We start from the raw sequence: 27,234 nt of genomic DNA, 5'->3' as shown, positions 1-27,234 counted from the left end.
GAGCTGTCAGTCATGGTGACTTCCTCTCTCTCTTCCCCCCCCCCCCCCACTCTCTTCCCCCCCCCCCCCCCACTCTCTCCCCCCCCCCCCCCCACTCTCTCCCCCCCCCCCCCACTCTCTCCCCCCCCCCCCACTCTCTCCCCCCCCCCCCACTCTCTCCCCCCCCCCCCACTCTCTCCCCCCCCCCCTCTCTCCCCCCCCCCCACTCTCTTCCCCCCCCCCCCACTCTCTTCCCCCCCCCCACTCTCTTCCCCCCCCCCACTCTCTTCCCCCCCCCCACTCTCTTCCCCCCCCCCACTCTCTTCCCCCCCCCCACTCTCTCCCCCCCCCCACTCTCCCTCCCCCCCCACACTCCCCCCCCCACACTCTTCCCCCCCCCACACTCTTCCCCCCCCCCACACTCTTCCCCCCCCCCCCCACACTCTTCCCCCCCCCCACACACTCTTCCCCCCCCCCACACACTCTTCCCCCCCCCCACACACTCTCCTCTCCCCCCCCCCACACTCTCCTCTCCCCCCCCCACACTCTCCTCTCCCCCCCCCACACTCTCCTCTCCCCCCCCCACACTCTCCTCTCCCCCCCCCACACTCTCCTCTCCCCCCCCCCACACTCTCCTCTCCCCCCCCCCACACTCTCCTCTCCCCCCCCCCCACACTCTCCTCTCCCCCCCCCACACTCTCCTCTCCCCCCCGTCTCTCTCTCCCCCCCCTCTCCCCCCCCCCCCCTCCCCCCCCCCCCCACCTCTCTCCCCCCCCTCTCCCCCCCCCCACACTCTCCTCTCCCCCCACACTCTCCTCTCCCCCCCGTCTCTCTCTCCCCCCCCTCTCCCCCCCCCCACCTCTCTCCCCCCCCCCCCCCCACCTCTCTCCCCCCCCTCTCCCCCCCCCCACACTCTCCTCTCCCCCCCGGCTCTCTCCCCCCCCCCCCCCCCGGCTCTCCCCCCCCCCCCCCCCCCCCCCGGCTCTCCCCCCCCCCGCTCTCCCCCCCCCCCTGGCTCTCTCCCCCCCCCCCCCCCCCCCCCCCCGGGCTCTCTCCCCCCCCCCCCTCCCCCCCCCCCCCCCCCGGCTCTCTCTCCCCCCCCCCCCCCCCCCCCCCCGGCTCTCTCCCCCCCCCCCCCCGGCTCTCTCTCTCCTCCCCCCCCCCCCCCGGCTCTCTCTCCCCCCCCCCCCGGCTCTCTCTCCCCCCCCCCCGGCTCTCTCTCCCCCCCCCCCCCGGCTCTCTTCCCCCCCCCCCCCCCGGCTCTCTCTCCCCCCCCCCCCCCCCGGCTCTCTCTCCCCCCCCCCGGCTCTCTCTCCCCCCCCCCCCTCCCCCCCCCCCCGGCTCTCTCTCCCCCCCCCCCGGCTCTCTCTCCCCCCCCCCCCCCCCGGCTCTCTCTCCCCCCCCCCCCCTCCCCCCCCCCCCGGCTCTCTCTCCCCCCCCCCCCCCCGGCTCTCTCTCCCCCCCCCCCCCCTCCCCCCCCCCCCCCGGCTCTCTCTCCCCCCCCCCCCCCCGGCTCTCTCTCCCCCCCCCCCCCCCGGCTCTCTCCCTCTCCCCCCCCCCCCCTCTCCCCCCCCCCCCCTCCCTCCCCTCCCCCCCCCCCCCCTCCCCTCCCCCCCCCCCCCCCTCCCCCCCGGCTCTCCCCCCCCCCCCCCTCCCCCCCGGCTCTCCCCCCCCCCCCCCCCCCCTCCCCCCTCCCCCCCGGCTCTCCCCCCCCCCCCCCCCCCCTCCCCCCTCCCCCCCGGCTCTCCCCCCCCCCCCCCCCCTCCCCCCCGCTCTCCCCCCCCCCCCCCCCCCTCCCCCCCCCGGCTCTCCCCCCCCCCCCCCCCCCTCCCCCCCGGCTCTCTCCCCCCCCCCCCCCCCGGCTCTCTCCCCCCCCCCCCCCCGGCTCTCTCCCCCCCCCCCCCCGGCTCTCTCCCCCCCCCCCCCCTCCCCCCCCCCCCCCGGCTCTCTCTCCCCCCCCCCCCCCCCTCCCCCCCCCCCCCGGCTCTCTCTCCCCCCCCCCCCCCCCGGCTCTCTCTCCCCCCCCCCCCCCCGGCTCTCTCCCTCTCCCCCCCCCCCCCTCCCTCCCCCTCCCCCCCCCCCCCCCCCTCCCCCCCGGCTCTCCCCCCCCCCCCCTCCCCCCCGCTCTCCCCCCCCCCCCCCCCCTCCCCCCCGGCTCTCCCCCCCCCCCCCCCCGGCTCTCTCCCCCCCGGCTCTCTCTCCCCCCCCCCCCCCCCCCGGCTCTCTCCCCCCCGGCTCTCTCTCCCCCCCCCCCCCCCCCCCCCCGGCTCTCTCCCCCCCCCCCCCCGGCTCTCTCCCCCCCCCCCCCCCCGGCTCTCTCCCCCCCTCTCCCCCCCCTCCCCCCCCCCCCCCCCCCGGCTCTCTCTCCCCCTCTCCCCCCCCTCCCCCCCCCCCCCCCCCCCCCGGCTCTCTCTCCCCCTCTCCCCCCCCTCCCCCCCCCCCCCCCCCCGGCTCTCTCTCCCCCCCCCCCCGGCTCTCCCCCCCCCCCCCCCCCCCCCCGGCTCTCCCCCCCCCCGGCTCTCTCTCCCCCCCCCCCCCCCCCCCCCGGCTCTCTCCCCCCCCCCCCCCGCTCTCTCCCCCCCCCCCTCCCCCCCTCTCCCCCCCCTCCCCCCCCCCCCCCCCCCCGGCTCTCTCTCCCCCCCCCCCCGGCTCTCTTCCCCCCCCCCGGCTCTCTTCCCCCCCCCCCGGCTCTCTCTCTCTCCTCCCCCCCCCCCCCCCCCCCCCCCCCGGCTCTCTTCCCCCCCCCCCCCCCCCCCCCCCCCGGCTCTCTTCCCCTCCCCCCCCCCCCCCCCCCCCCCGGCTCTCTTCCCCCCCCCCCCCCCCCCCCCGGCTCTCTCTCTCCCCCCCCCCCCCCCCCCCGGCTCTCTCCCCCCCCCCCCCCGGCTCTCTTCCCCCCCCCCCGGCTCTCTTTCCCCCCCCCCCGCTCTCTCTCTCTCCTCCCCCCCCCCCCCCCCCCCCGGCTCTCTTCCCCCCCCCCCCCCCCCCCGGCTCTCTTCCCCCCCCCCGGCTCTCTTCCCCCCCCCCCCGGCTCTCTTCCCCCCCCCCCGTGTCTCTCCCCCCCGCCTCTTCCCCCTCTTCCCCCCCCGCCTCTTCCCCCCCGCCTCTTCCCCCCCTTCCCCCCCGCCTCTTCCCCCCCGCCTCTTCCCCCCCGCCCCTTCCCCCCCGCCCCTTCCCCCCCGCCCCTTCCCCCCCGCCCCTTCCCCCCCGCCCCTTCCCCCCCGCCCCTTCCCCCCCGCCCCTTCCCCCCCGCCTCTTCCCCCCCGCCCCTTCCCCCCCGCCTCTTCCCCCCCTTCCCCCCCGCCTCTTCCCCCCCTTCCCCCCGCCTCTTCCCCCCCTTCCCCCCCGCCTCTTCCCCCCTTCCCCCCCGCCTCTTCCCCCCCGCCCCTTCCCCCCCGCCTCTTCCCCCCCGCCTCTTCCCCCCCGCCTCTTCCCCCCCTTCCCCCCCGCCTCTTCCCCCCCTTCCCCCCCGCCTCTTCCCCCCCTTCCCCCCCGCCTCTTCCCCCCCTTCCCCCCCGCCTCTTCCCCCCTTCCCCCCCGCCTCTTCCCCCCCTTCCCCCCCGCCTCTTCCCCCCCTTCCCCCCCGCCTCTTCCCCCCCGCCTCTTCCCCCCCGCCTCTTCCCCCCCTTCCCCCCGCCTCTTCCCCCCCTTCCCCCCCTTCCCCCGCCTCTTCCCCCCTTCCCCCGCCTCTTCCCCCCCTTCCCCCCGCCTCTTCCCCCCCTTCCCCCCGCCTCTTCCCCCCCTTCCCCCCGCCTCTTCCCCCCTTCCCCCCGCCTCTTCACCCCCTTCCCCCCGCCTCTTCACCCCCTTCCCCCCCGTCTCTTCACCCCCTTCCCCCCCGTCTCTTCACCCCCTTCCCCCCCGTCTCTTCCCCCCCTTCCCCCCGTCCCCCCGTCTCTTCCCCCCCGTCCCCCCGTCTCTTCCCCCCCGTCCCCCCGTCTCTTCCCCCCCGTCCCCCCGTCTCTTCCCCCCCGTCCCCCCGTCTCTTCCCCCCCGTCCCCCCGTCTCTTCCCCCCCCCGTCTCTTCCCACCTTCCCCCCCCTTCCCCCCGTCCTCTTCCCCCCTTCTGCAGTAGGCCTCCCCCTCTTCATCCCATTTGTTAGCAAACTGAGGGAAAGACTCCAGCTACTGAACGAATAAGTGTGCCCCACCACAACACTTCCTGTTATTGGCCAGCAGATTCACATAACACTGAGCCCTGGGGGCTGAGCTGATGTTTCAACTTGACATGCATAGACAGCAACACCTTTTAAATGTGACAACTGTCAGGAAGGAAGATTGAACAAAAGGGTGAATTTGTTTCCTTTCTTTAGAATCATAGAATCCCTACGGTGTGTTACGGTACTTGAAAAAAATCATAGTTTTTCTTGTTTTTATTGGGCAAATTGTAGTTTATTTGAAGACCCTTGTAAAGCTTTCTTCACTTCTAAGTTGATCCCATGTCCTTGCTGTTGTGTGTCAAATTGTTGGCTTAGAAAGATGCTTGATGTGGTACACATGAAGGATATTGTCGACACGAGTAATGTTTCGCCCTGTGAGGAAGTTTATCAAAACTGAAAATTGTGGATGTCTGCATTTGAAATGAATACCATGTCCAACCTGGTATGAATTTACCAGATCACTTTTCTTGTTTGAATCTAGCAGTAAAGGTAACGGTGCCAAGTACATACTAAATAAAAACTGAGAGAACTGTAAATCAGAAATAAAAATAGAAGTTGCTGGAAAAGCTCAGCAGGTCTGGCCGCATCTGTGAAGAGGAATCAGAGTTAATGTTTCAGGTCTGGTGACCCTTCCTCAGAACTGGACCTGAAACATTAACTCTGATTTCTCTCAACAGATGCAGTCAGACCTGCTGAGCTTTTCCAGCAGCTTCTGTTTTCGTGTCAAGTAAATAATTGTTGGGCGTTATCACAGCTGGGTTACATTGTTAGTTGTTGCATTGTCTGATTTTTAAATTGTTTCAAAATCCATGAGAGGAAGCCAGTTTGATGTTTGCACAGGATTAAGATGCTGCTATGACATTCGTAAGTGGGTGTACAAGTTATGAAGCAGTCAATAAAATTTGGGGAAATGACAGTGAAATTAATTCCTGCTTTTTCTTTCACTCCTACTTTGGCACAATTTAAAGCTGAAGTCATGTAACTGAAGCGATTATCATATTGTTTCATGTTTTTGTATAATTGTATCCAAGTCTAAATCCAGGACAAAAACAAAGTTGCTGGAAATGCCCTGCGGGTCTGGCAGCACCTGTGAAGGAAAAAAATAGTTAAAGTTTTGGGTCTGGTGACCTTTCCTCAGAATCCAGTAAGGGTCACCGAACCTAAAACGTTAACTCTGATTTTTTTTTTTCCCTTCACAGATGCTGCCAGACCTGCTAAGCTTTTCCAGCAGAGATAGTAGGAAGTGCAGATGCTGGAGAATTCGAGATAACAAGGTGTAGAGCTGGATGAACACAGCAGGCCAAGCAGCGTCATAGGAGCCAGAAGGCTTTTCCAGCAACTTTGTTTTTGTTCCTAATTTACAGCATCCACAGTTCTTTTGGTTCAAACTTAAGTTCAGAAAAAACCGGATTATACTCTATAAAAAACCGACAGAACTGCCATTGTCAGAAATCAGAAAAATAGAAATTGCTGAAAAGGTTTGGTGGGTCTGGCAGCATCTGTGGAGAGAAATCAGAGTTAGCTAATTTTATTTGAACACTATGCAATATTCATATACATACAGTCACTTAAGCAGTTTGATACAGTAGTGTATGAAGAAACAAAACAAACGTTGGAGTTTGACTGTATCCAGCAAACAAACCAGAGGCAATTCTTGCTTGTACAAGATGATATTTATATGCGTTTGAGACACCAGGAGGACCTGATAACTCAAGGTACTGCCCTTTAACTTTGGTGAAAAGCCCTCAGACAGTAATCTTTCTACACTGTGCCTTGGTGGCAACTGCCCCGAGCTTTAGTGTATCCATCAGCACGTAGTCCTGGATCTTGAAATGTGCCATTCTGCAATACTTGGTTGAGGTTAACTCCTTGCTCTAGAGGACCAACAGGTTTCAGGAAAGAGCAAGGCCGTGTTATTTGGAAACTGGGCCTATGAACTCCTTTAGCGCCAGGACAGGTTACCTGAAGTTGCAGGGAATGTGGTTTGGTGGGGTCAGGGCATGGGTGAAATCTTGGGAGGAACACATTACCAAGGTGAGGCAGACTTTGGGCTTTTGGAAGTACCGCTGCCCCTCCATTGTGGGTAAAAATCTGGTCATCAGGTGGTTTCCTGAGCAGACTAACAAAGTCATTTAGCAGAATGCCTCAACGTGAGAACTTTTCAACAAGCACCAAGACATTGCTTGGCTGGCGGTGAGAAGGGCATTACCTGGGAGATCCTTCATGTACGCCCAGACTGTCTGCACGACTGCACGTGGTCTTCAAAGTGTCTGTGTTGGTGGGACTTAGATCCTGTGACACATCTTCTACTGCAATGTGCCTTTGCAAAGGAAGACTGAAGACAGATGCAGTGGTCCTTGTGCAAGTTCGTGCTTAGCAGCTTTCGTGACACAGGACTCTGTGATCTCTTTGCCATGATGCGCAGCTAGACAAACATGGACTCACCAGGAGGACTATCAACTCTGTGAAAGGCACTTTTGGTCTGCTTGAAATTTGGAGAGAAGTCAAGAGTTCATGTTGCAGAAATTTTAACTCTGATTTCTCTCTAGAGATGCTCAGACTTGCTGAACTTTTACAGCAATTTCTGTTTTTTTTTTCTTCTGATTTATGTGTTCTGTGTCACTCCAAATCATCAGTAAAGATGTCCTGTTTTGAACCAGGTTCGGGTTCATACTTGACTTTGCCAAACACTGGTCCCTACAATAGATATAACAGACTGGCTGCAGTTCATTCATACAAAATGTGTGAAGACAGCACAGGATAAACAGAGATAACAAAGTGTGGAGCTGGAAGAACACACCAGGCCAGGCAGCATCAGAGGAGTAGGAAAGTTGACATTTCAGGTCGGGACCCTTCGTCAGCTCCACACTTTTATCTCTGACTTCAGCAGCGGCAGTTCTTACTGTCTCTGAGCTAAACTCTTGAACTGCGATTGGCACTGTGGCATTGCGCAGCACACAGGTGTACTGCTGGACGTCATTCAGCTGGTTCCACATACTGTGGTCAAATTCATTCTAATTAAGATTCCACTGTACATGGAAATCACCTGTATTGCTTCTAGAATTAACACCCAAGTGTAATGACAATGTATTCCAAACACAATGACGTAACATTGTTTCAACGTTGGGGCCATCAAGTTTAGAAAGAACTCTGGAATTTTGTATTGCATCATTAACATAATAGATGAATCAGAACACTAGGCACCTCTAGAATCAGCAGCTTGCAAAAATTGAAAGTTGACAGGAATATGGTTGCAATCTTTGTGCCACGTCCCATATTCCAATTGACTTCAATTTTTACCTGTCCAGTTTTTTGGGCCTTTTAAGAGTCAACGACAGCTTTTTGTAGCCTTAAAGTTACTGGGTGCCTGGTAACTGCACAGCAATTGGCTTCAATACCTCTGAACTAAACAGAATAATTAACCATGATAACAAAGTGTGAAGCTGAATGAACACAGCAGGCCAAGCAGCATCTCAGGAGCACAAAAGTTGACATTTCGGGCCTAGACCCTTCATCAGAGAGAGGGATGGGGTGAGGGTTCTGGGATAAATAGGGACAGAGGGGGAGGCGGACCGAAGATGGAGAGACTAGAAGAGAGGTGGAGAGGAGAGTATAGGTGGGGAGGTAGGGAGGGGATAGGTCAGTCCAGGGAAGACGGACAGGTCGAGGAGGTGGGGTGAGGTTAGTAGGTAGGAAATGGAGGTGCGGCTTGGGTTGGGAGGAAGGGATGGGTGAGAGGGAGAACAGGTTAGGGAGGCAGAGACAGGCTGGGCTGGTTTTGGGATGCAGTGGGTGGAGGGGAAGAGCTGGGCTGGTTGTGTGGTGCAGTGGGGGGAGGGGACTAACTGGGCTGGTTTTGGGATGCGGTGGGGGACGGGGAGACTTTGAAGCTGGTGAAGTCCTCATTGATTCCATTGGGCTGCAGGGTTCCCAAGCGGAATATGAGTTGCTGTTCCTGCAACTTTCGGGTGGCATCATTGTGGCACTGCAGGAGGCCCATGATGGATATGTTGTCTAAAGAATGGGAGGGGGAGTGGAAATGCGACTGAGAGGTGCAGTTGTTTATTGCGAACCGAGTGGAGGTGTTCTCCTCTCAGCTTTTGTGCTCCTGAGATGCTGCTTGGCCTGCTGTGTTCATCCAGCTTCACACTTTATTATCTTGGATTCTCCAGCATCTGCAGTTCCCATTATCTCTGTATTATCTATTATCCATTTTGTCCTTTGCTTCTCTGTCTTGCTTTTAAATTTCTGTCCACACTTTGCTCTGAAGATATGACTGTATATTAGTATTTCTGATTAAAGGTAACAAGGTGCGGAGCTGGATGAACGCAGCAGGCCGAGCAGGAAAGCTGACGTTTCGGGTCTAGATCCCTCTTCGGGAAAGTGGTTCTCATTGTTAAGTACTCATTTCCTCTTCAGCCATTTGCAGTACTACTTTGTTAGTCTTCCTATCTGTGTAGGTGTAGGGTATGTGGAACATTCTCTTATAATCACTCTGCTGATCAGTCGTCTCTTTATTTGTTACTTGTCTTCAATGCATATAATATCGATAAATAGCAACTCCTCAGAGTTCTTTGCCTAAGGTTCAGCTTCAATTTAGTAGCTTATCCATTGCACCAGAACCTATCTTTTTACATATTGTTACATTTCCAACTTTGTAGATTTCTTTATTTCATTATCAACGTAACTGTGCAGTGTTTATATATGCTTTCTCTTTCAACTTTTCTCAGGCTTTGACTGAAATATGCATGCTTCTTACACATCTCGATTATATTTCTTTCGTTTCTGGTTTCACAAAGTCTGATCTGAAATAGTGCTTAATTTAGAAAAGCTGGCACTTTTTCTTTGGGTACTGCATTTTCACTCTCTTTATTGGTTTGAATGTGGTTCAATGCACTCTGCATTTTTATTCTATTTAGCAATTTTAGAATAGCCAGTTGTTTCAATTAGAACTAAGCCTGGAGCCATGGAAGAACTCTTTGCTTACAACAAGAACTTTTATTTATGTATAGGACCTTTAAATGTAGTAAAGTGCTTCCCAGTGTCATTGTCAAGCAGAATTTGTCACCATGCAGATTAAGGCAAATAACCAAAAGCTTTGTTAAAACTGGCTTTGAGCACATCAAAGAAAGAGAGACAGCGTTAAATAGAGAAGGAATTACAGGTGTGATTAACTTCTCATTGTTACTGAAGCCCTGGCAATTTTTATTCAAACATGAAGCGTGAGATGGACTTCCTGGAGAGTATTGAGGTTTGTTTTCATTAGGTGAGTTTTACGAGAGAATGGAGTAAACAGTTATGTATTAGGCTTAAGCTTCTGGAGGTTTTTATTTTGTGTCAGGGAAGCATCCAAAGCTTTAAACACCCCTCTTCAAACCTCTCAGAGATAGCAAGAACTGCAAACGCTGGAGTCGGAGATAAGTGTGGTGTTGGAGGAACACAGCAGGCTAGGCAGCATCAGAGGAGCAGGAAAGTTGACATTTCGGGTAGGGACATATCCCTTCTCCTGCCTCCAACATACCTCATCCTTCTGGTCACCACCGCATGGCCTTCTACCCTCCCTCGACCTCTCCATTTCCAACTGCCATCATGACATCGATTGTCTCAATCTCTCCACCTCCTCTTGCTCACTCAAACGTCTCTACCGTGGAACGCGCAGTCCTCTGCTCCAATCCTAAACTCACTATCAAACCCGCAGATAAGGGAGGCACAGTGGTGGTCTGGCGCACTGAACTTTACAACTCTCTTACACCACCTCCTACCATCCCCTCGATCATGACCCCACCCCTGACCACCAGGCCATCTTCTGTCGAACCATTCATGACCTCATCACCTCAGGTGGCCTCCCACCCACAGCCTCCAACCTCCTCGTTCCCCAACCCTGCACTGCTCGTTATTTCCATTTCCTTGACTCTGTTACCCCCTCACCTCCCCAGTCCAGAAACTTCCCGTCTACATCCGGGAGACCATCCACACCTTCTACCTCCTCCAAGATATCCAATTTCCTGCTCCCCAACACCACCTCTTCACTATGGGCATCCAGTCCTTGTACACTTGGACTCCCACACGGATGGTCTAAAAGCCCTCCGCCTCTTCCTCTCCCACAGGCCCAACCAGTCCACCTCCTCCAACAGCCCTCTCTACATCATTGAGACCAAGCGGAGACTCGGACGTTTTGTAGAGCATCTGTGCTCTTGTGTGTGACAAATGACAACTACTTCCGGTTGCCAATCGCTTTAACTTGTCCTCCCGCTCCCTGGGTGACATGTCCACCCTGGGTGTCCTCCAGTGTCACAATGACACCACCCACATGCTGGAGGAGCAGCACCTCATATTCTGCCTTGGGAGCCTACAGCCTGATGGCATAAAAATTGAATTCTCCAGTTTTAAAATCTCCCCACCCCCGGCTTCATCCCATGTCCAACCCTCTCATCCCTGCCTCCTTGACCTGACACAACCTGTCCATCTTCTTTCCCCCCACCCCCCCATCCCACAGGCCAATCACCATCACTCAATACCTGCACTCACCTATCACTATCCCACCTACTAACCCCAGGCCCACCCCTCCTCTCTCTATTTACTTCCCAGCTCCCTTCCCCCTCCCCCCTTCCAGAGAAGGGCCTGGACCCGAAATGTCAACTTTCCTGCTCCTCTGATGCTGCCTGGCCTGCTGTGCTTCTCCAGCTCCACACTGTGATCTTTAAACCACTTTTGGCTGTTTTGTGGAAGTCTTGTCTGAAGTTACGTGGATAAGACAGTTGCTCCTGAAGAGAGAGAAGACTGTTAAACAGGTTAACTCTGTAAGGAATTTAGTTTGAAAGTTTCATATCCAATGTGTTTGGCTAAAAAAACCTGAAAATGTTATTTGAAACTGATTATTTGAAGTCTGGCTCAGTTATATGAAGATTCAGGGAAGAGGCTATTAATTTTTCGGACTGGAAATTGTCTGGTTTGAGTATTGTAAGAGGATGCTATTGTATTTAATTGAGTTGAAGTTTTCCACATGTTTTCAAATCTTTAAACTCATTATATGTAAATAATAGTTTGTTTTATCTTTATTGTGTGCATGTACTTTCACTGAAAGACCACCTCCTTAAAACCAAAAAAGCCTATCAAGCCAGATTTTAGTTTGGGATCTGACTGATCCAGTAAAAATATCCAATGATATTATAATAGAATTTTGAGCCCTGACAGACGATGTCTTGAATGTTGTGAAATTATTAAAATTGGCGATGGAGGTTCGGCTTTGATAAAGCTTACAATTGTAGAGTGTGCGGTTGTAGGATGCCACGTTGGAAGAGAAGAGGCCACAGAAAAATTTGAAAATAAAGAGAATTTTAAAATCAAGGCATGACTTAACTATGAGCTAACAAGCCAGTGAGTGTCAATGATGTGTTAGCGGGACTTAGAAGAAGCAGAGTTTTTTAGATGACAGTTAACGTTTTGAGTCCAATGATCCTCCTGCAGAGTGCTTCAGAAGGCTCACTAGAATAGAAATGTTAACACACAGTTCCCCCAGATGCTGCCACACCTTCTGACCTTTCCTCGCAATTTCTGTTTTTGGTTCAGATCTTCACCATCTGCAGTTGTTTGTTTTCTATCTGTACTTTGTTCTTTTTAAAAGTATGAATCACGGGCTGCTCAGTACACTTTGTAATCTAGCCAAAGTCCTGTATAAGGTGAACAGAACTTCTCTGCTAGGAGAAAATTACTGCAGATGCTGGAATCTACTGAAAACAAAAAATGCCGGGAGTCACAGCAGGTCAGGCAGCATCCACGGAGAGAGAGTAAGTTGACATTGAGTTTAGATCACTCGTCATCAGAGCTGAGCTCCATGGTTGTTGCCTGACCCACTGTGTTTTCCAGCAATTTTTTTGTTTTCAGAACTTCTCTGCTTTTCAGTTCTATTCTTTGAGAAATGAACCCCAAAACTTTGGGGCCAAAACCAGCCCAGCCTGTCTCCACCTCCCTAACATGTTCTTCCTCTCACCCACCCCTTCCTCCCACCCCAAGCCGCACCTCCATTTCCTACCTACTAACCTCATCCCACCTCCTTGACCTGTCCGTCTTCCCTGGACTGACCTATCCCCTTCCTGTCTCCCCACCTATACTCTCCTCTCCACCTATCTTCTCCTCTATCCATCTTCGGTCCGCCTCCCCCTCTCTCCCTATTTATTCCAGAACCCTCTCCCCATCCCCCTCTCTGATGAAGGGTCTAGGCACGAAACGTCAGCTCTTGTGCTCCTGAGATGCTGCTTGGCCTGCTGTGTTCATCCAGCTTCACACTTTGTTACCCAACACTTTGTTTGCTTTTTCAGTCACCTGATCAGTGTGTCACTGATGTAGTGACTTAAGTATCTTTGTAATAATTCTAAAATGACACTTCCTGTGCCTTTTTCCCTGTTAGTTGTAGAATATGAAGAGTTCTCATGTATACGTGACCTGAATGCAAGCCAGTCTAGAAGGTCACTCTGTGAAGTGATGAATTTAACTCGTAAGAATGTGCGTTCCATATGACTATAGTTAAAATTGAGGTCTTTGTAGCTTTATTCATCCGCTTATGTGAATATAAAGAGCAGAGAAATTATCCCTAGTGACGTTGCCACTATCTGTTTCCTAAACAAATGAGCTTTTAATTATTACAGACCTTTGTAGAAGCTTGGTATGCACAAATTAAATGCTACTCTGAGATAACCAGGTGTAGAGCTGGATGAACACAGCAAGCCAAGCTGGGCTGGTTTTGGAATGCGGTTGGGGGAGGGGAGATTTTGAAGCTTGTGAAGTATAAAAGTAGAGGAGCAGGAAGGCTGGGGTCATGATCAAGGGGGCAGTAGGAGGAGGTGTCAGAGAGTTGGCGGTTGGCCTTGGCGATGTAGAGGTCATAGACCCCCACTCCTGAACACCAAACCATCCACAACCTCAACATTTCAGGTGACCTCCCACCCACAGCCTCCAACCTAATTGTTCCCCAACTCCACATCGCCTGCTTCTATCTTCTTCCCAAAATCCACAAACCTGACTGCCCTGGACAGCCCATTGTCTCACCTGCCCCTGCCCCACTGAACTTACCTCCATCTCTTTGGACTCCGTTTCTCCCCCTTGGCCCAGGAACTCCCGACCTACATCTGTGACACCACCTCCAGACCTTCTAATTCCCTGGTTCCCAACACCTCATTTTTACGATGGACATCCAGTTCCTATCCACCTGCATTCCCATACAGATGGCCTAAAGGCCCTCCGCTCCTTCCTGTCCCGCAGGCCCGACCGATTCCCCTCCACTGATACCCTTGTCCGCTTAGCCAAACTCATCCTCACCTTCAATAACTTCTCTTTTAATTTTCCACTTGCAGACAAAAGGGTGGCCATGGGTATCCATATGGGTCCAAGCTATGCCTGCCCCTTTGTAGGTTATGTGGAACAATCCCTCTTCCGTACCTACACTGGCCCTAAAGCGCACTTCTTCCTTCGCTACATTGACAACTGTATTGGTGTCGCCTTGAGCTCCCATGAGGAGTTTGAACAGTTCATCCACTTCACCAACACCTTCTACTCCAACCTTAAGTTCACCTGGACCATCTCTAATACTCTTCTCTCCTTCCTGGAACCCTCTGTCTCCATCTCCGGCAACCACCTAGAAACCGATATCCATTTCAAGCCCACCGACTCCCACAGCTACCTAGAATATACGTCGTCCCTCTCACCCACCTTCCTGCAAAAATGCCATTCCCTATTCCCAATTCCTTCGCCTCAACCGCAGCTGCTCCCAGGATGAGGCATTCCACTCCCGTACATCTCAGATGTCCTCATTTTTCAAGGACTGCAACCCCCATCCCCCCCACCTTGGCGGAGAAAGCCCTTTCACACAACTCATCCCTCGCACCCCCTCCCTGCAATAAAAACCACAAAAGAATCCCCCACCAACATCCAGCTCCAACGCATCATCCTCCGACACTTCCGTCATCTACAATCTGACCTCACTACCAAAGACATTTTTCCCTCCCACCTTTATCTGCGCTGGAGGGACCTCTCTCTGTGATTCCTTTGTCTGTTCCACACTCCCCTCCAGCCGTGCCAGACACGGCACTTTTCCCTGCAACCACTGGAAGTGCTACATATGCCTCTACACCTTCCCCCTCACCCCCATCCCAAGCCCCAAGACGACTTTCCACATCAAACACATGTTCACCTGCACATTTGCTAATGTTGCATACTGCATCTGCTGTTCTTGTTGTGGCCTTCTCTACATTGGGGAGACCAAGCAGAGGCTAGGGGATCACTGCAGAACACCGACGCTTAGTTAGCACTAAACAACTGCACCCCCCAGTCGCGAACCACTTCAACTCCCTGTCCCATTCCGTAGATGACATGTCCATCCTGGGCCTCCTGCAGTGCCACAACGATGCTACCCGAAGGTTGCAGGAACAGCGACTCCTATTTTAAATGGTGTAATTGTACTCGCCTCTAACACTTCCTCTGGCAGATCTTTCCATACACGCACCATCCTCTGTTTGGAAACAGTTGTCCCTGAGGTCCTGTTTAAATCTTGCCCCTCTCACCTTAAACCTGTGCCCTCTAGTTTTTCCCATGTTCTGTCTATATTGATTCAAGATTTACAAGTAAAGTTGGTTGAATTCACCCATTGCCTTTCTGCAGTTTGTTGCTGATATATTACAAGATTACAAGAGATGGGAGCAGGAATATGTGACTGATCAAGTTTGCCTTGCCATTCAATGTGATCGTGGCCGATTTCAGACTTAACTCCAGTTTCCCACCTTATTCCCATATCCCTTTATTTGCTGAGAGACTAGAAAATTGTCTAGCCTAGCCTTGAATATTATCAATAAAAGAACATCCACAAACCATTGTAGATAATCTTAAAGATTTGCAACTCTTTAAGTATTTTTCTTCCCATCTCAATCATGAACCCTTCCAGGCCTGGATTTTGTGTTTAGAATTTTCTACTAGGAAATATATTTGGTTAGCATCTGCCCTGTTGTGCTCCATAAGAATTTCATATGCTCCCATTTGATTTCCTCTCATTTGTTAAGATTCCAGAAAATATAAGATTGATCTCGTCATAGCACAGTCCCCTCATCCAAAGAACCAATCCAATATACCTTTTGTTACACTTTTATCTAGAGTAACACAAGAAATAGGAGTGGGGATAGACCGTATTGCCCATTGACTCTACTCCGGTTAGGATTGTAGTTGATCCGAGGTGTTAACTCCACTTTCTTACTCCCTTCCCTTATTCCTCAATTTCCAAAGAGACCAAAATTCCAAATCTGTAATAAGTCATAGGAGGTGCGACGTGACAGAATTGAGGAGATAAATATAGCCTTACTATCATGAGGATAAAAAAAATACTGCTGTTATTCCTGTGATAGCAAGTTATTGCTCCCTTGGGTGGAAGTTTCTTAAAACATTTCTGCTGACAAGCTGAATTAAACAGTGGAAAAGCATGCTGCAGATTCACACTTCTGTATGTTGCAATTATCCAGCCTCTGTTCCCTCAATTCTTCCAGATCAGTCAAGACACAAAGAGGCCATTGAGATGAAACATGGCAGAAATTACAGCTTGAATTTGCTGAACACCAGGTTATAATCCAACACGTTTATTTGAAAACACAAGCTTTCAGATTTTTAACAGTCCTAACCTATTTCATGCCAAACAATCTGTACACAAATTTTTGAAGAAGCGTCTAGACCTGAAATGTCAGCCTTCTTGTTCCTCTGCTGCTTGTCCTGCTGTGTTCATCCAGCTATACATATGTCTTGTTATCACAGTAGCCCGTGGTGTGATTAAGTGGCACTGTGTCCATAATTCTGAAGGATTTGTTGTCTGGATGGAATTGCCTCTCTCAGCCAGCTGATAAAATAAGAGAAATTTGAAACCAATGCCCACTGTTCAGCCAGAAGACAGTCCCTCTTCCGCACCTACACAGGCCCCAAACCCCACCTCTTCCTCCGTTACTATGATGCCTGTATCGGCGCCACCTCTTGCTCCCCAGAGGAGCTCGAACAGTTCATCTACTTTACCAACACCTTCCACCCCAACCTCAAGCTCACCTGGGCCATCTCCAACACATCCCTCACCTTCCTGGACCTCTCAGTCTCCATCTCAGGTAACCAGCTAGAAACTGATGTCCATTTCAAGCCCACTGACTCCCACAGCTACCTAGAATACACCTCCTCCCACCCACCCTCCTGCAAAAATTCCATCCCCTATTCCCAATTCCTCCGCCTCCGCCGCATCTGCTCCCAGGATGAGGCATTGCACTCCCGCACATCCCAGATGTCCAAGTTCTTCAAGGACCGCAACTTTCCTCCCACAGTGGTCGAGAACGCCCTTGACTGCGTCTCTCGCGTTTCCCGCAACACACCCCTCACACCCCGCCCCCACCACAACCGCCCCCAGAGGATCCCCCTCGTTCTCACATACCACTCCACCAACCTCCGGATACAACGTATCATCCTCCGACACTTCTGCCATCTACAATCCGAACCCACCACCCAAGCTATTTTTCCATCCCCACCCTTGTCTGCCTTCCGGAGAGACCACTCTCTCCGTGACTCCCTTGTCCGCTCCACACTCCCCTCCAACCCCACCACACCCGGCACCTTCCCCTGCAACCGCAGGAAGTGCTACACTTGCCCCCACACCACCTCCTTCACCCCCATCCCAGGCCCCAAGATGACCTTCCATATCAAGCAGAGGTTCACCTGCACATCTGCCAATGTGGTATACTGTATCCATTGTACCCGGTGTGGCCTCCTCTACATTGGGGAAACCAAGCGGAGGCTTGGGGACCGCTTTGCAGAACACCTCCGCTCGGTTCGCAATAAACAACTGCGCCTCCCAGTCGTAAACCATTTCCACTCCCCCCTCCCATTCTTCAGATGACATGTCCATCATGGGCCTCCTGCAGTGCCACAATGATGCCACCCGAAGGTTGCAAGAACAGCAACTCATATTCCTCTTGGGAACCCTGCAGCCCAATGGTATCAATGTGGACTTCACAAGCTTCAAAATATTCCCTTTCCCCACTGCATCCCAAAACCAACCCAGGTTGTCTCCGCTTCCCTAACCTGTTCTTCCTCTCCCCCATCCCTTCCTCCCACCTCAAGCCACACCTCCATTTCCTACCCACCACCTCATCCCGCCTCCTTGACCTGTCCGTCTTCCCTGGACTGACTTATCCCCTCCCTACCTCCTCACCTATACTCTCCTCTCTACCTATCTTGTTTTCTCTGCATCTTCGGTCCGCCTCCCCCCCTCTCCCTATTTATTCCAGTTCCCTCACCCCATCCCCCTTTTCTGATGAAGGGTCTAGGCCCAAAACGTCAGCTTTTGTGCTCCTGAGATGCTGCTGGGCCTGCTGTGTTCATCCAGCTCCACACTTTGTTATCTTGGATTCTCCAGCATCTGCAGTTCCCATTATCACAGACTAAAATATGGTTTGTGTGGCTGTTAGTATCTGTCCAGTGTAGGTGCTACTGCTGGGAAGAGTGCACATTGCCACCTCCATGTTGCTTTCTTTGAACCAGGCGGTCAAGTTTGTATTGGGTATCTTGTCTGAACTGTGGGATATTCTAGCGCTTGTCATCTAGAATGTTGTCTGTCTTGTCTGATCCATGGGTAATTTTATTATTATGTTGTAACATCTTGGAGTTAGCTTCAAAATCTCCCCACTCCTGGCCTTATCCCGGGTCCAGACCTCCATCTCATTCCTGCCTTCTTGACCTGACACAACCTATCTATCTTCCTCCTTACCTATCTACTCCACCCTTCCCATTGATCAAACTCCACAATCCCCTATCTGCATCGACCTATCACTACCCCATTTTCCTTCACCCAGTCCCGCCTCCCTATTTATTTCTGTGCTCCCTTCTCCCTCCTCAGCCCTGATCAAGGGCCCTGACCCAAAACACCAACTTGCCTGCTCCTCAAATGCTGCCTGACCTGCTGTGTTCTTCCTCCATACTGTACCGACTGGAGTTTGGAGGCATTGTTTATTTAGCAAAGTTTGAAAACTGTGTTGCCTGCCTGATGGCACTCGCTTGTGGTAGCAGCTACATTTCTACTTGGTGGGGAACCAATGGCCTAGTTTTTTGATTTGATTTATTCTTTTCACATGTACCTAAGTACAGTGCAAAGTTTTTATTTTGTATGCAGTTCAGGCAAACCGACTAAACCAAGTGCATAAGGATAGTAGAAAAAATGAAGAATACAACGTTACGTCTACAAAGACACACAGAGTGAGATCAACATTAAATTTAATGGTATTATTGCTAGGAATATTAATACAGAGACTTGGGTTATGTTCTGGGGATTTTAGTTCAAATCCTGCCATTGCAGAATGTGGAATTTGGATTCAATTAAAAATCAGGAATTAAGAGTCAAATGGCCATGAAACCCATCTAATTCATTGACGTCCTTTAGAGAAGGAATCTGTCAGTCTTGCCTGGCCTCGCCTACGTATGACTCCAGACTCTCAGTAATATATTGTTTAACTGCTTAACTGCTAATTGGTAATTAGAGGTGAGCAATAAACGCTGGCTTAACCAGCAATGCCCACATCCTGTGAATAAATGTTCTGTACTTTAGTTTTATCACATTTTCATCTGTTGAATTTCATGCTGCTGAGTATGTAGCGATATCATGTTCCTCTGTGTAGCTAAAGTGTGGTTTGGGATAATTTTGTACTTGATTAATTTTATCATAAGGAAGTTAGTTACACTAAACCAAGAATCATGCGGTTCACTAAAATTTTCTGCTTTCAAGAGATAGTATGCAGTTGGTGTGTTATGGATTTTTTTCAGATTGTGATATCATTATAATACAAGTTACAAGTCATAATAAAACTTTGAAATAGAATAAAATATCTGCAGAGCTGATTGAGATAACCTTCAAGTTTGCTTCTGCCTTTCAAGCTTCCTTTGTCCCCAAGGGTTCTGACATCAGTCATGTCTTAAACTTCCTGCCATGTAGAATATTTCACATTGTGTTGATGATGCACCATTCATTATCTCACCAGCAGCTGCTAGTGTGAGAAATGAATGTTTTCTTGGTTTTTGTAAAGTTGCAGTCATCCTCTTCATCTTCTGTTGGTGCCCATATCACTGGTTTGGCTTTTTACATGATTTATTGTGCATATTTTGATGAATTCTTTGAAACATGAATCAGCATGAAAACAGTATTGTGCATCCATTTTCCTGGCAAATCAATTTTGAAAAAAAATTATCTGCTCATCTCAAATCCATGCCTTGATTTTGACAATTTAAATGAAAACTGACTGGAGAGTTGGGTGGGCGTATGTGGTGAGTTGTAGCTCTTTATTTGTTGCAGATATTTCGTAATGCATGAGTAAGGACAAGTCTTGTAATTTGAGAAAGAGCATGCTTTATGCACATTCAGATGAATTGACTTTTCTTTCCCACATTCCACCCACATGGATATGCATCTGTCATTCTGTAGAAATTGGAAAATCAGTGGATAAGTCCAAGTTTAAGGGAAGTTGATCTGTTAATTCCTCACAACAGAAGGAAGCTCTATTCATGCCCGAGAGTGCCTTGTCTATTCGGCTTTTCATTTTTGTGTTGTAGTCTCTGAATTAATGATATGGAATGTGGAAAGCCAAAGCTCCAAGTTTCTACATTTCCAAAGTAGACACCAACTATTTTGTTTTAAGGAAGAAACGATTGTGGTGCATGTCTGTCAGATGTTTCTGAAAGAGCTTTATTTCTGGGATGATTATTGCACCATCAACCTTGAAAATTTGGGTTGGATTGGCAAACAGTATTACATTTTCATTGCGCATTTTTGCAGATATTAATTAATCACACATTTTAAAAATGATTTTTATTGGTTTAAAACAAAGAACTGCTTGCAATCCCTGTCTGGATATCATGGCTATTTTATATGGTGTTGTTTGCCTATTCAGTTCTCATTACCGAAGTCTATCCAGCTAGCAGTTGCTTCCTCCAGTTTCTCAATTTCAGAGATAAACTGCTTGTTCATTTTTCTGTTTTGTTAACTGGGTTTAGATAATGAGAAGAACATTTTAGTTGTTGGGAGGCATTTGTTTTTCCCAGTCTTTTCCACATTGCCCAAATTGGAAGTGTAAAATGCATTGTTCAGAATCAGTCCTGGTAATCTATAAATACAGTATGTGTTAAAGTTAATAGTTCTGTAAAACTAAAATAAAGGTTTAATATTTAAAATACTCCAAAATGAACTGCACGTCTATAAAATAAATTGGTCAGTGCTGGCTGTGATACGATGGTTTATTTTTTCAGCAAAGGATAAATTTAAAAAGCAGTATTTTTCACCACAAGATACTCCAAAATACTTGCCTACTAAAGTACTTTTTTTATCGGAAGGCAGAAGAGTGAGCAACATTGCTGGAGAAGATCGCAGCAAGGAGGAAGTCAGCTGGAAGTGCTTGGACAATTTTAGTGCTTGGCTATTTTTGTCCACCAGTTTTGTGAATTATTCCAAAAATTGTTGATGGCCTTTCTGGATTTGGAAATGATGAAAAAGAAAAATCCGAAATGTGATGAGCGTTTTATCTCTTTAAAAGGAGATAATTAAGATTTGGTGACACTAGCTTAGATTTTCAAAGCCTGATTATTCTAAGAGGATGGTGTAAATATGCGACGAGGAGCTTTTTTATGCTACTGATGTTAGGGATAAAACAAGATGTAGTAGAAATCCAGAGAAGAGGAGGCACTTGGAAGTCCTGAGCCTGTCTACAGCTTCATTCAGCATTTAGAGATGGTAGGAACTGCTGATGCTGGAGTCAGAGATAACATCGCATGGAGCTGGAGGAGCACAATAGGCCAGGCAGCATCAGAGGAGAAGAAAATTTGTCATTTCGGGACAGGACCCTTCCTCAACTTTGCTGCATCGCTGTTGCCTGGCCTGCTGTGCTGTTCATTCAGCACTTAGCTTTGGTGAGATAGTGTTAACCAGAGTGCCCTGTAGGCAGCTTAGGGAGTCTGTACGTTTGTCTTGATAAGCTTCTGATTAGTGTAATGGGGAATTTTTCTTCATTGTTGTTATTGATAAGTGCATGTGGTTGATAGCCTGAGAGATTTGATTGGTGCAATGTGTTGAGGTGTAATTTTGAATGTGGAGTGAAAAGACCAGTTTACTAAATCAATTTATTTAATTTATCAGTGTAAGGAGTGGCAGTGCTGAGAGGTTCAATCATCAGACCAACATAGTTTTCTTTTAGCCTTTACTTTAAGAAATACCCTGAAAATCCCTTGGTAGTTTCACAGGTAAATATGACTCGTGATATGTGCAGATCATTGCCAAGTATGTTGCCTTTCCCTTGGGGAAGTTGTCAGCTGGGGCAGCCTTCAGTTGTTGATAAAATATGGAGTTGGAGCCGGAAAGTTGATGTTTTAGATCTGGACTCTTCGCTGGGGATGGGGAAGGGAGCTCAGAAATAAGTTGAGGGAAGGTACTGGGGCTGGGGGAAGGTAGGTGGGATGGTGATAGCTGGATGCAGGTACCGGTTTTAGAGATTGGATAGGGGTGAGAAGATAGATGGACAGTTTGTGTCAAGTCAAGGAGTTGGGGATCAGGAGGAGGACTGGACATAGGTGAGGCAGGGGGTGCATAGATTTTGAAGCTGGTGAACTGTATGTTGAAACCATTGGTCTGTAAGTTCCTGAGGTGGAATATAAGGTGGTGTTCCTCCAGCTTACGCGTGACCTCATTTTCAAAGTGAAGGAGGCCCAGAATGGGCATGTTGCCAAGGGAGGGGGGGTGGGGGTGGAGAGAGTTGAAATGCCTGACAGCTGGAAGGTGGTGGTGATTGGCGTGTACAGAACATAGATGCTTTGCGAATCAGTTAGTGTGCGCGCGCTTGGTCTCTCTGATTATAGAGGAGACCAACAGATGCAGTGGACCAGGTTAGAAGACATACAGGTGAATCCCTGCCATGATATCATTTGCAATGATAGTTTGGGGCCTTGGCCACAGGAGAGGTGTTGGGGAAGGTGTAGCACTTCCTGAGGTCGCAGGGAAAGGTACCTGGTGTGATGGAAAGGTTGGTGGGCAGATTGGAGCTGATGAGGGAGTCATGGAGTGGGTGGTCCCTGCGAAAAGCAGTGGGGAAGAAAATATCTTTTTGATGGTAGGGTCTGATTGCAGGTGGCAAAAATGGCAGAAAATGATGTGTTGGATTTGGAAGTTAGTGGGTTGGTTTGTGAGGACCAGGGGTCTCTATCCTTGTTGGGTGGGAGGGGCCAGAAGTGCAGGAAATGCAGGAGATTTGGCTGAGGGCATTATAAATCATGGGAGAGGGAAAATTATTGCCTTCTGATGTTTCAGATTGTCATCACCTACTTTGATACAGTAATTGGGGATTGCCATATCATCCAAACACTGTGTGCATTGTTTTGGAATATCTTAACATCATTGATTGTAAGCCTTATGTGGACTCATCAGTTTTAGTCTCTTTTCAAGTAGTTACATTTTATGTCGTATGAAAGTTTTGTCAGTCAACTTTTGAAATATTATATGCAGTTCTGGTTGACACTCTATAGGAAAGATGTGAAGGTGTTGGAGACAGTGCAAAAGAGGTTTTACCAGGATGTTAGATAACAAGGTGAAGAGCTGGATGAACACAGCAGGCCAAGCAGACCCTTCTTCAGAAAGGTCTAGGCTCAAAACATCAGCCTTCCTGCTCCTCTGCTGCTTGGCCCGCAGTGTTCATCCAGCTCTTCACCTTGTTCACCTTGAGATTCTCCAGAATCTCCAGCAATTGTAGTTCCTACTACCCCTTTACCAGGATGTTGACTGGAGGAGAGGTTGGACAAACTTGCAGCTTTGGAGGCTGAGGGTTGACCTGATAAAAGTACTGTATATAAAAGAGAGGCATGGATAGGGTGGATAGCCAGAATCTTTTCCCAGGGTAGAAATGTCAAATACTTGGAGTGTCTTGGTTTAAGGTGGGAGAGGGAAAGTTTAAAAGAGATGTGTGAGGCAAATTCTTTAGCGAGAGGCCAGTAGATGCCTGGAATGTGCTGGCAGAGAGGTGGTAGAAGCAGATATAATAGTAACCTTCAAGAGGCATTTAGACAGACAACAACAGGTCAGCGAATAGAGGATGTGGACCATGTATAAGCAGATGGAATTAATATAGAATGGCCTTGTGGTCAGCACAGACATTGTAGGCTGAACAGCCTCTTCCTGTGCTGTACTGTTTTATGTTCTAATCATTTTACAATTCTGTGCTGCTAATCATTCTTGAAGAATGTAATTCTTTTATGATAAAAACGTCAAAAGATGCACCAATGCCTCATAAGCTTGCATCATGTAGTACAGTTATATAGGGATAGAAATGTTTTACTTTGATTCCCAGCTCTGTATGAAGTTCTCAGTTGGCACAGTAATAATGACCTCTGCGATCTCGGCAAAATAGGGGAAAAGTTAATTCTTGCAAAGGCAGAGTTGTCCAAATCTGATAAATGGATCAATAATGACAACTACAAGGGCCCCCTGGTGGCACAGAAGTAGTGTCCACACCCCTGAACCGAGAGTACTGGGATTTGAGTCCCATATGTGCCATTGGTTCGTCATAACATCTCTAAACAGGTTGATTAGGAAAATGGGTTACATTTAAAAAAGACAGTTACTTCCTGCAGGAAATGCGAAACTTACCAGAAAAGGTGTGATAACTTCTCTGCCTCTATCTTTTCACTTTTTTAGGAGTGCTTTAAAGCCTATCTGTTTAATCAAGCTGTTGTCTGCTTTGATGTATCTTGTTGATCAGTATTAGTTTTTTTTCCCTGAAGCTCCTGTGAAGTGCCCAGGGAAGATTTTGTACACCACTTTTAATTTACTAAATGCCAACTATGATAAATGTGTATTTGGGTCGAAGTACTGATGGTAATGGAATTGTACTTTACCATGGCCTTGTGCCTTTTGAGTGACCGGTGGGACTGGAATATTCACTCCAGTTGCTGTGATGTTTGTCAGGCAGTGGGAAAGAAATAATGGGCTGAATTTTGCTGTAGAAATAGTTCGAAGTTAACAGCGTGAGACGTCAAGGTCTCACAGAATCAGTACAATTGGCTGGAATACTTAGGGTCCCCGGCACAGCTAATCTGTTTGATTGTATGCCCAGGTCAGGCTGAATGGCCTTGAGCCACTTTCTGACTGCAGTCGAGTCCCCTTTTATTGTGATTCATATCAACCCTTTCGAACCTTTTTGCTGTTTCTCGGTATGTCTGAGAGCTAATCCTTGTCATTGCCTTTCACGCAGTCCAGCTAAGTGAAAGTGGAAATACAATTCCATGGAAAAACCAGTCCAAGCACTGTGATCAATTCACAGTGGTTGTAAACAACACTCAGCAGTTTGGGGATGACAAAGCATAGCACCTGGCCCTTAAATGGATAAAGGTTTGAAATATCCATTTCCTCCTCTAAATGGGAACTCCATAGTGACAATGACCTGATTCGAATACTATTGTATTCAGTATTCAATAATCAGTATTAATATCCTCAGCACAGACATGGGATACAATCAGTAGGCTCCTTTGTCATCAAGTACTTCTCTGGAGCAGTGAAACTATGCCATGTTCTTCGCAGCCTTCAACACATTACTGAAGATGATGAGCACCTCATCAAGATCTTCCCCCACACCTCCATTTCTCGCCTTCAAGCAACCGCCAAACCTCAAACAGACCATTGTTCCCAACCTTCAGGACAACATCAACTGCAACACTATACGACCCTGCCATGGTAACCTCTGCAAGACCTGTCAGATCTTTGACATGGACACTACCATTATACGTGGGAACACCACCCACCACGCATACAGCTGATACTCGTGTGACTTGGCCAACGTTGTCTATCTCATACGCTGCAGGCAGGGATGCCCCGAGGCATTGGTCATTGGTGAAACCATGCAGACTTTATGGCAACAGATGAATGGACACCGCGCAACAATTGCTGCCAAACAGGAATGCTCCCTTCCTTCAGCGGTCAAGGACGTTCAGCCTTGGATCTTCGGGTAAACGTCCTCTAAGGTGGACGTCACGATACACAACAACACACAGTCGTCGAGCAGAGGCTGATAGCCACATTCAATACCCATGAGGGCAGCCTCAACGGGGATCTTGGGTTTGTGTCACTCTACAGGTGACCCCACCATGCGCTTGCTCCTTCTCTTTTACACTCGTGCACTTGCTCACTTTCTGTCTTTCTCGCATGCGCGCACACACACACACACACACACACACACGTGTGAATCTATATTTGCAGATAAATTTTATTTTGTTTAAAAAGCACACAATTGATAGACGGTCAGTCAATATGGTGTTTTATAATAAATTTCTAGCTTAGATGTAAAAACTCTCTAACTCCAAACTAAAACACAAACCAATTTTAGACAAGGTTTTGTACCTTGCTTGCATCGTCTGACTGAAAATGTCCCCTCTTCTTTATAATGATACAACCTTTAGTTCTCTGAAGACCATGACTTGAAAGGAATTCTGGAATTTACTTACATATATTAATTAATTAAAACCTTCAAACTGATTAAGAGCATCTTAGGTTTGTTTAGTCCATCCTCATCGCTGGTGTGAACCTTTGATCTTTTACTTATAAATTCTGTGTCTGAAACTACCCTTCTCATGAACACCTGAAAAAGGACTGAAGCTCCGAAAGCTTGTGTTTCCAAATAAACCTGTTGGACTATAACCTGGTGTTGTGTGATTTCTGACTTTGTTGCGTTCGGTGATCAACCTCTAGATTGCATCAGGTAGTGGCATTACCTTGCATCATTGTTTCATGATAACAGTCAGGTAATGTTGAATCCCTCATTCTGGCTACTGTTGAATGTAACCACTGTATTTGTGCTGAGGTTTGGGTATTATTTTGTAAGGCTTTGTCCATGGGTTTTGAGTTTTTTTTTCCATATTTTCTAAATCCCAAATGAAGGGGGTTCTGATCCCACAAAGCCAGATTTGAGTACTGGTGTGTGTTGCGATCAAAGTCAATGCTATCTCTGCAGAGGCATCGAAGTTTGTTGTTGGGTAGGAATTTGGAGTGGAACGTGATGTTTGAGCATTGAAGTTTATTTTAAACGCTTTTTTTTTCTCTCCTCTATTGTCTTCACACAGTGTATGGTAAGCCCAGAAACACTCTTCGACTTCGCAACCAGTCCTGGCGGTTTCACCTACTGAACTTGCTAAATGTATTTTAATAAAAGCCAACGTGCCATAGATCGTGACATATAACTTCTTTCCTGCTTTGGAACGGTCTTTTCAGGGTTTTCGACTATTTTTTACAGAAAGGAAAATACGATGGTGTAGGTGGTTGCAGGTCAACTACCTAGAGTTAAAAATGCTGAATTTATTAAAGAATCTGTAGTCTGTTTGTAACCCCTCCTCAACGAAAAAAATCCAGCTACATATGCTTATACCTCTGGTACACTCTAATGGCTTCACATAGCTTGTATCAGAGATAATGGGAACTGCAGATGCTGGAGAATTCCAAGATAAAATGTGAGGCTGGATGAACACAGCAGGCCAAGCAGCATCTCAGGAGTACAAAAGCTGACGTTTCGGGCCTAGACCCTTCATCAGAGAGGGGGATGGGGAGAGGGAGCTGGAATAAATAGGGAGAGAGGGGGAGGCGGACCGAAGATGGAGAGTAAAGAGAGATTCCCTGAGGTTGCTCCGGAGGGAGGAGGGTAACTTCTTCAGGTTAGGCATCCCTGGAAGAGGCTTCGCAGTGAGGTTAAAATAGTATCAGAGATAATGGGAACTCCAGATGCTGGAGAATTCCTGTATGCCTGATGCAAGACAAGCACCAGAGACTTGGCCAATTCTGACACAATGATTGTTCTTAACTGCTTGCATGTAAAATTATAGTTGTCGCTGTACATCCACTGCAGTCACTGATGCAATAGTTAGCTTTGTTGTGCTTGTCAGTATTCAATTGGCTGTTTGTGATCTAGTCAAATTACAGGGGTGGAGTAGGTTAGAGCTTCTAACCTGTGATTAAAATGTTAGTTGTAGCAGGCTGATTGTAGTATCACTGGTGACATTTTAAAACGAGGAAATACTTAAAAAT

At 49.5% G+C, this 27,234-nt stretch overlaps 1 protein-coding gene across 2 annotated transcripts in view; it reads left to right on the top strand.

The window, feature by feature from the left end:
* slf2 (SMC5-SMC6 complex localization factor 2) overlaps positions 1 to 27,234 on the top strand; it is a 123,830-nt gene that overhangs the window by 1,658 nt on the left and 94,938 nt on the right. Inside the window, exon 1 of one of the 2 annotated variants that reach the window (XM_059652958.1) lies at positions 19,438 to 19,457. The exons of the other annotated variant lie outside the window; for it this stretch is intronic. Within the exon in view, the coding sequence (XP_059508941.1) occupies positions 19,453 to 19,457 (5 nt within the window). The 5' untranslated portion in view covers positions 19,438 to 19,452. Of the gene's footprint in view, positions 1 to 19,437; positions 19,458 to 27,234 lie in introns of those variants that run through there. 2 annotated transcript variants of the gene reach the window in all.

The sequence above is a fragment of the Stegostoma tigrinum genome, chromosome 20 (genome assembly GCF_030684315.1).
Source record: "Stegostoma tigrinum isolate sSteTig4 chromosome 20, sSteTig4.hap1, whole genome shotgun sequence".
Taxonomy (NCBI): Eukaryota; Metazoa; Chordata; class Chondrichthyes; order Orectolobiformes; family Stegostomatidae; genus Stegostoma; species Stegostoma tigrinum.
Note: the sequence above shows the minus strand (reverse complement) of the source record. Positions and strands in the feature narration are given on the sequence as shown.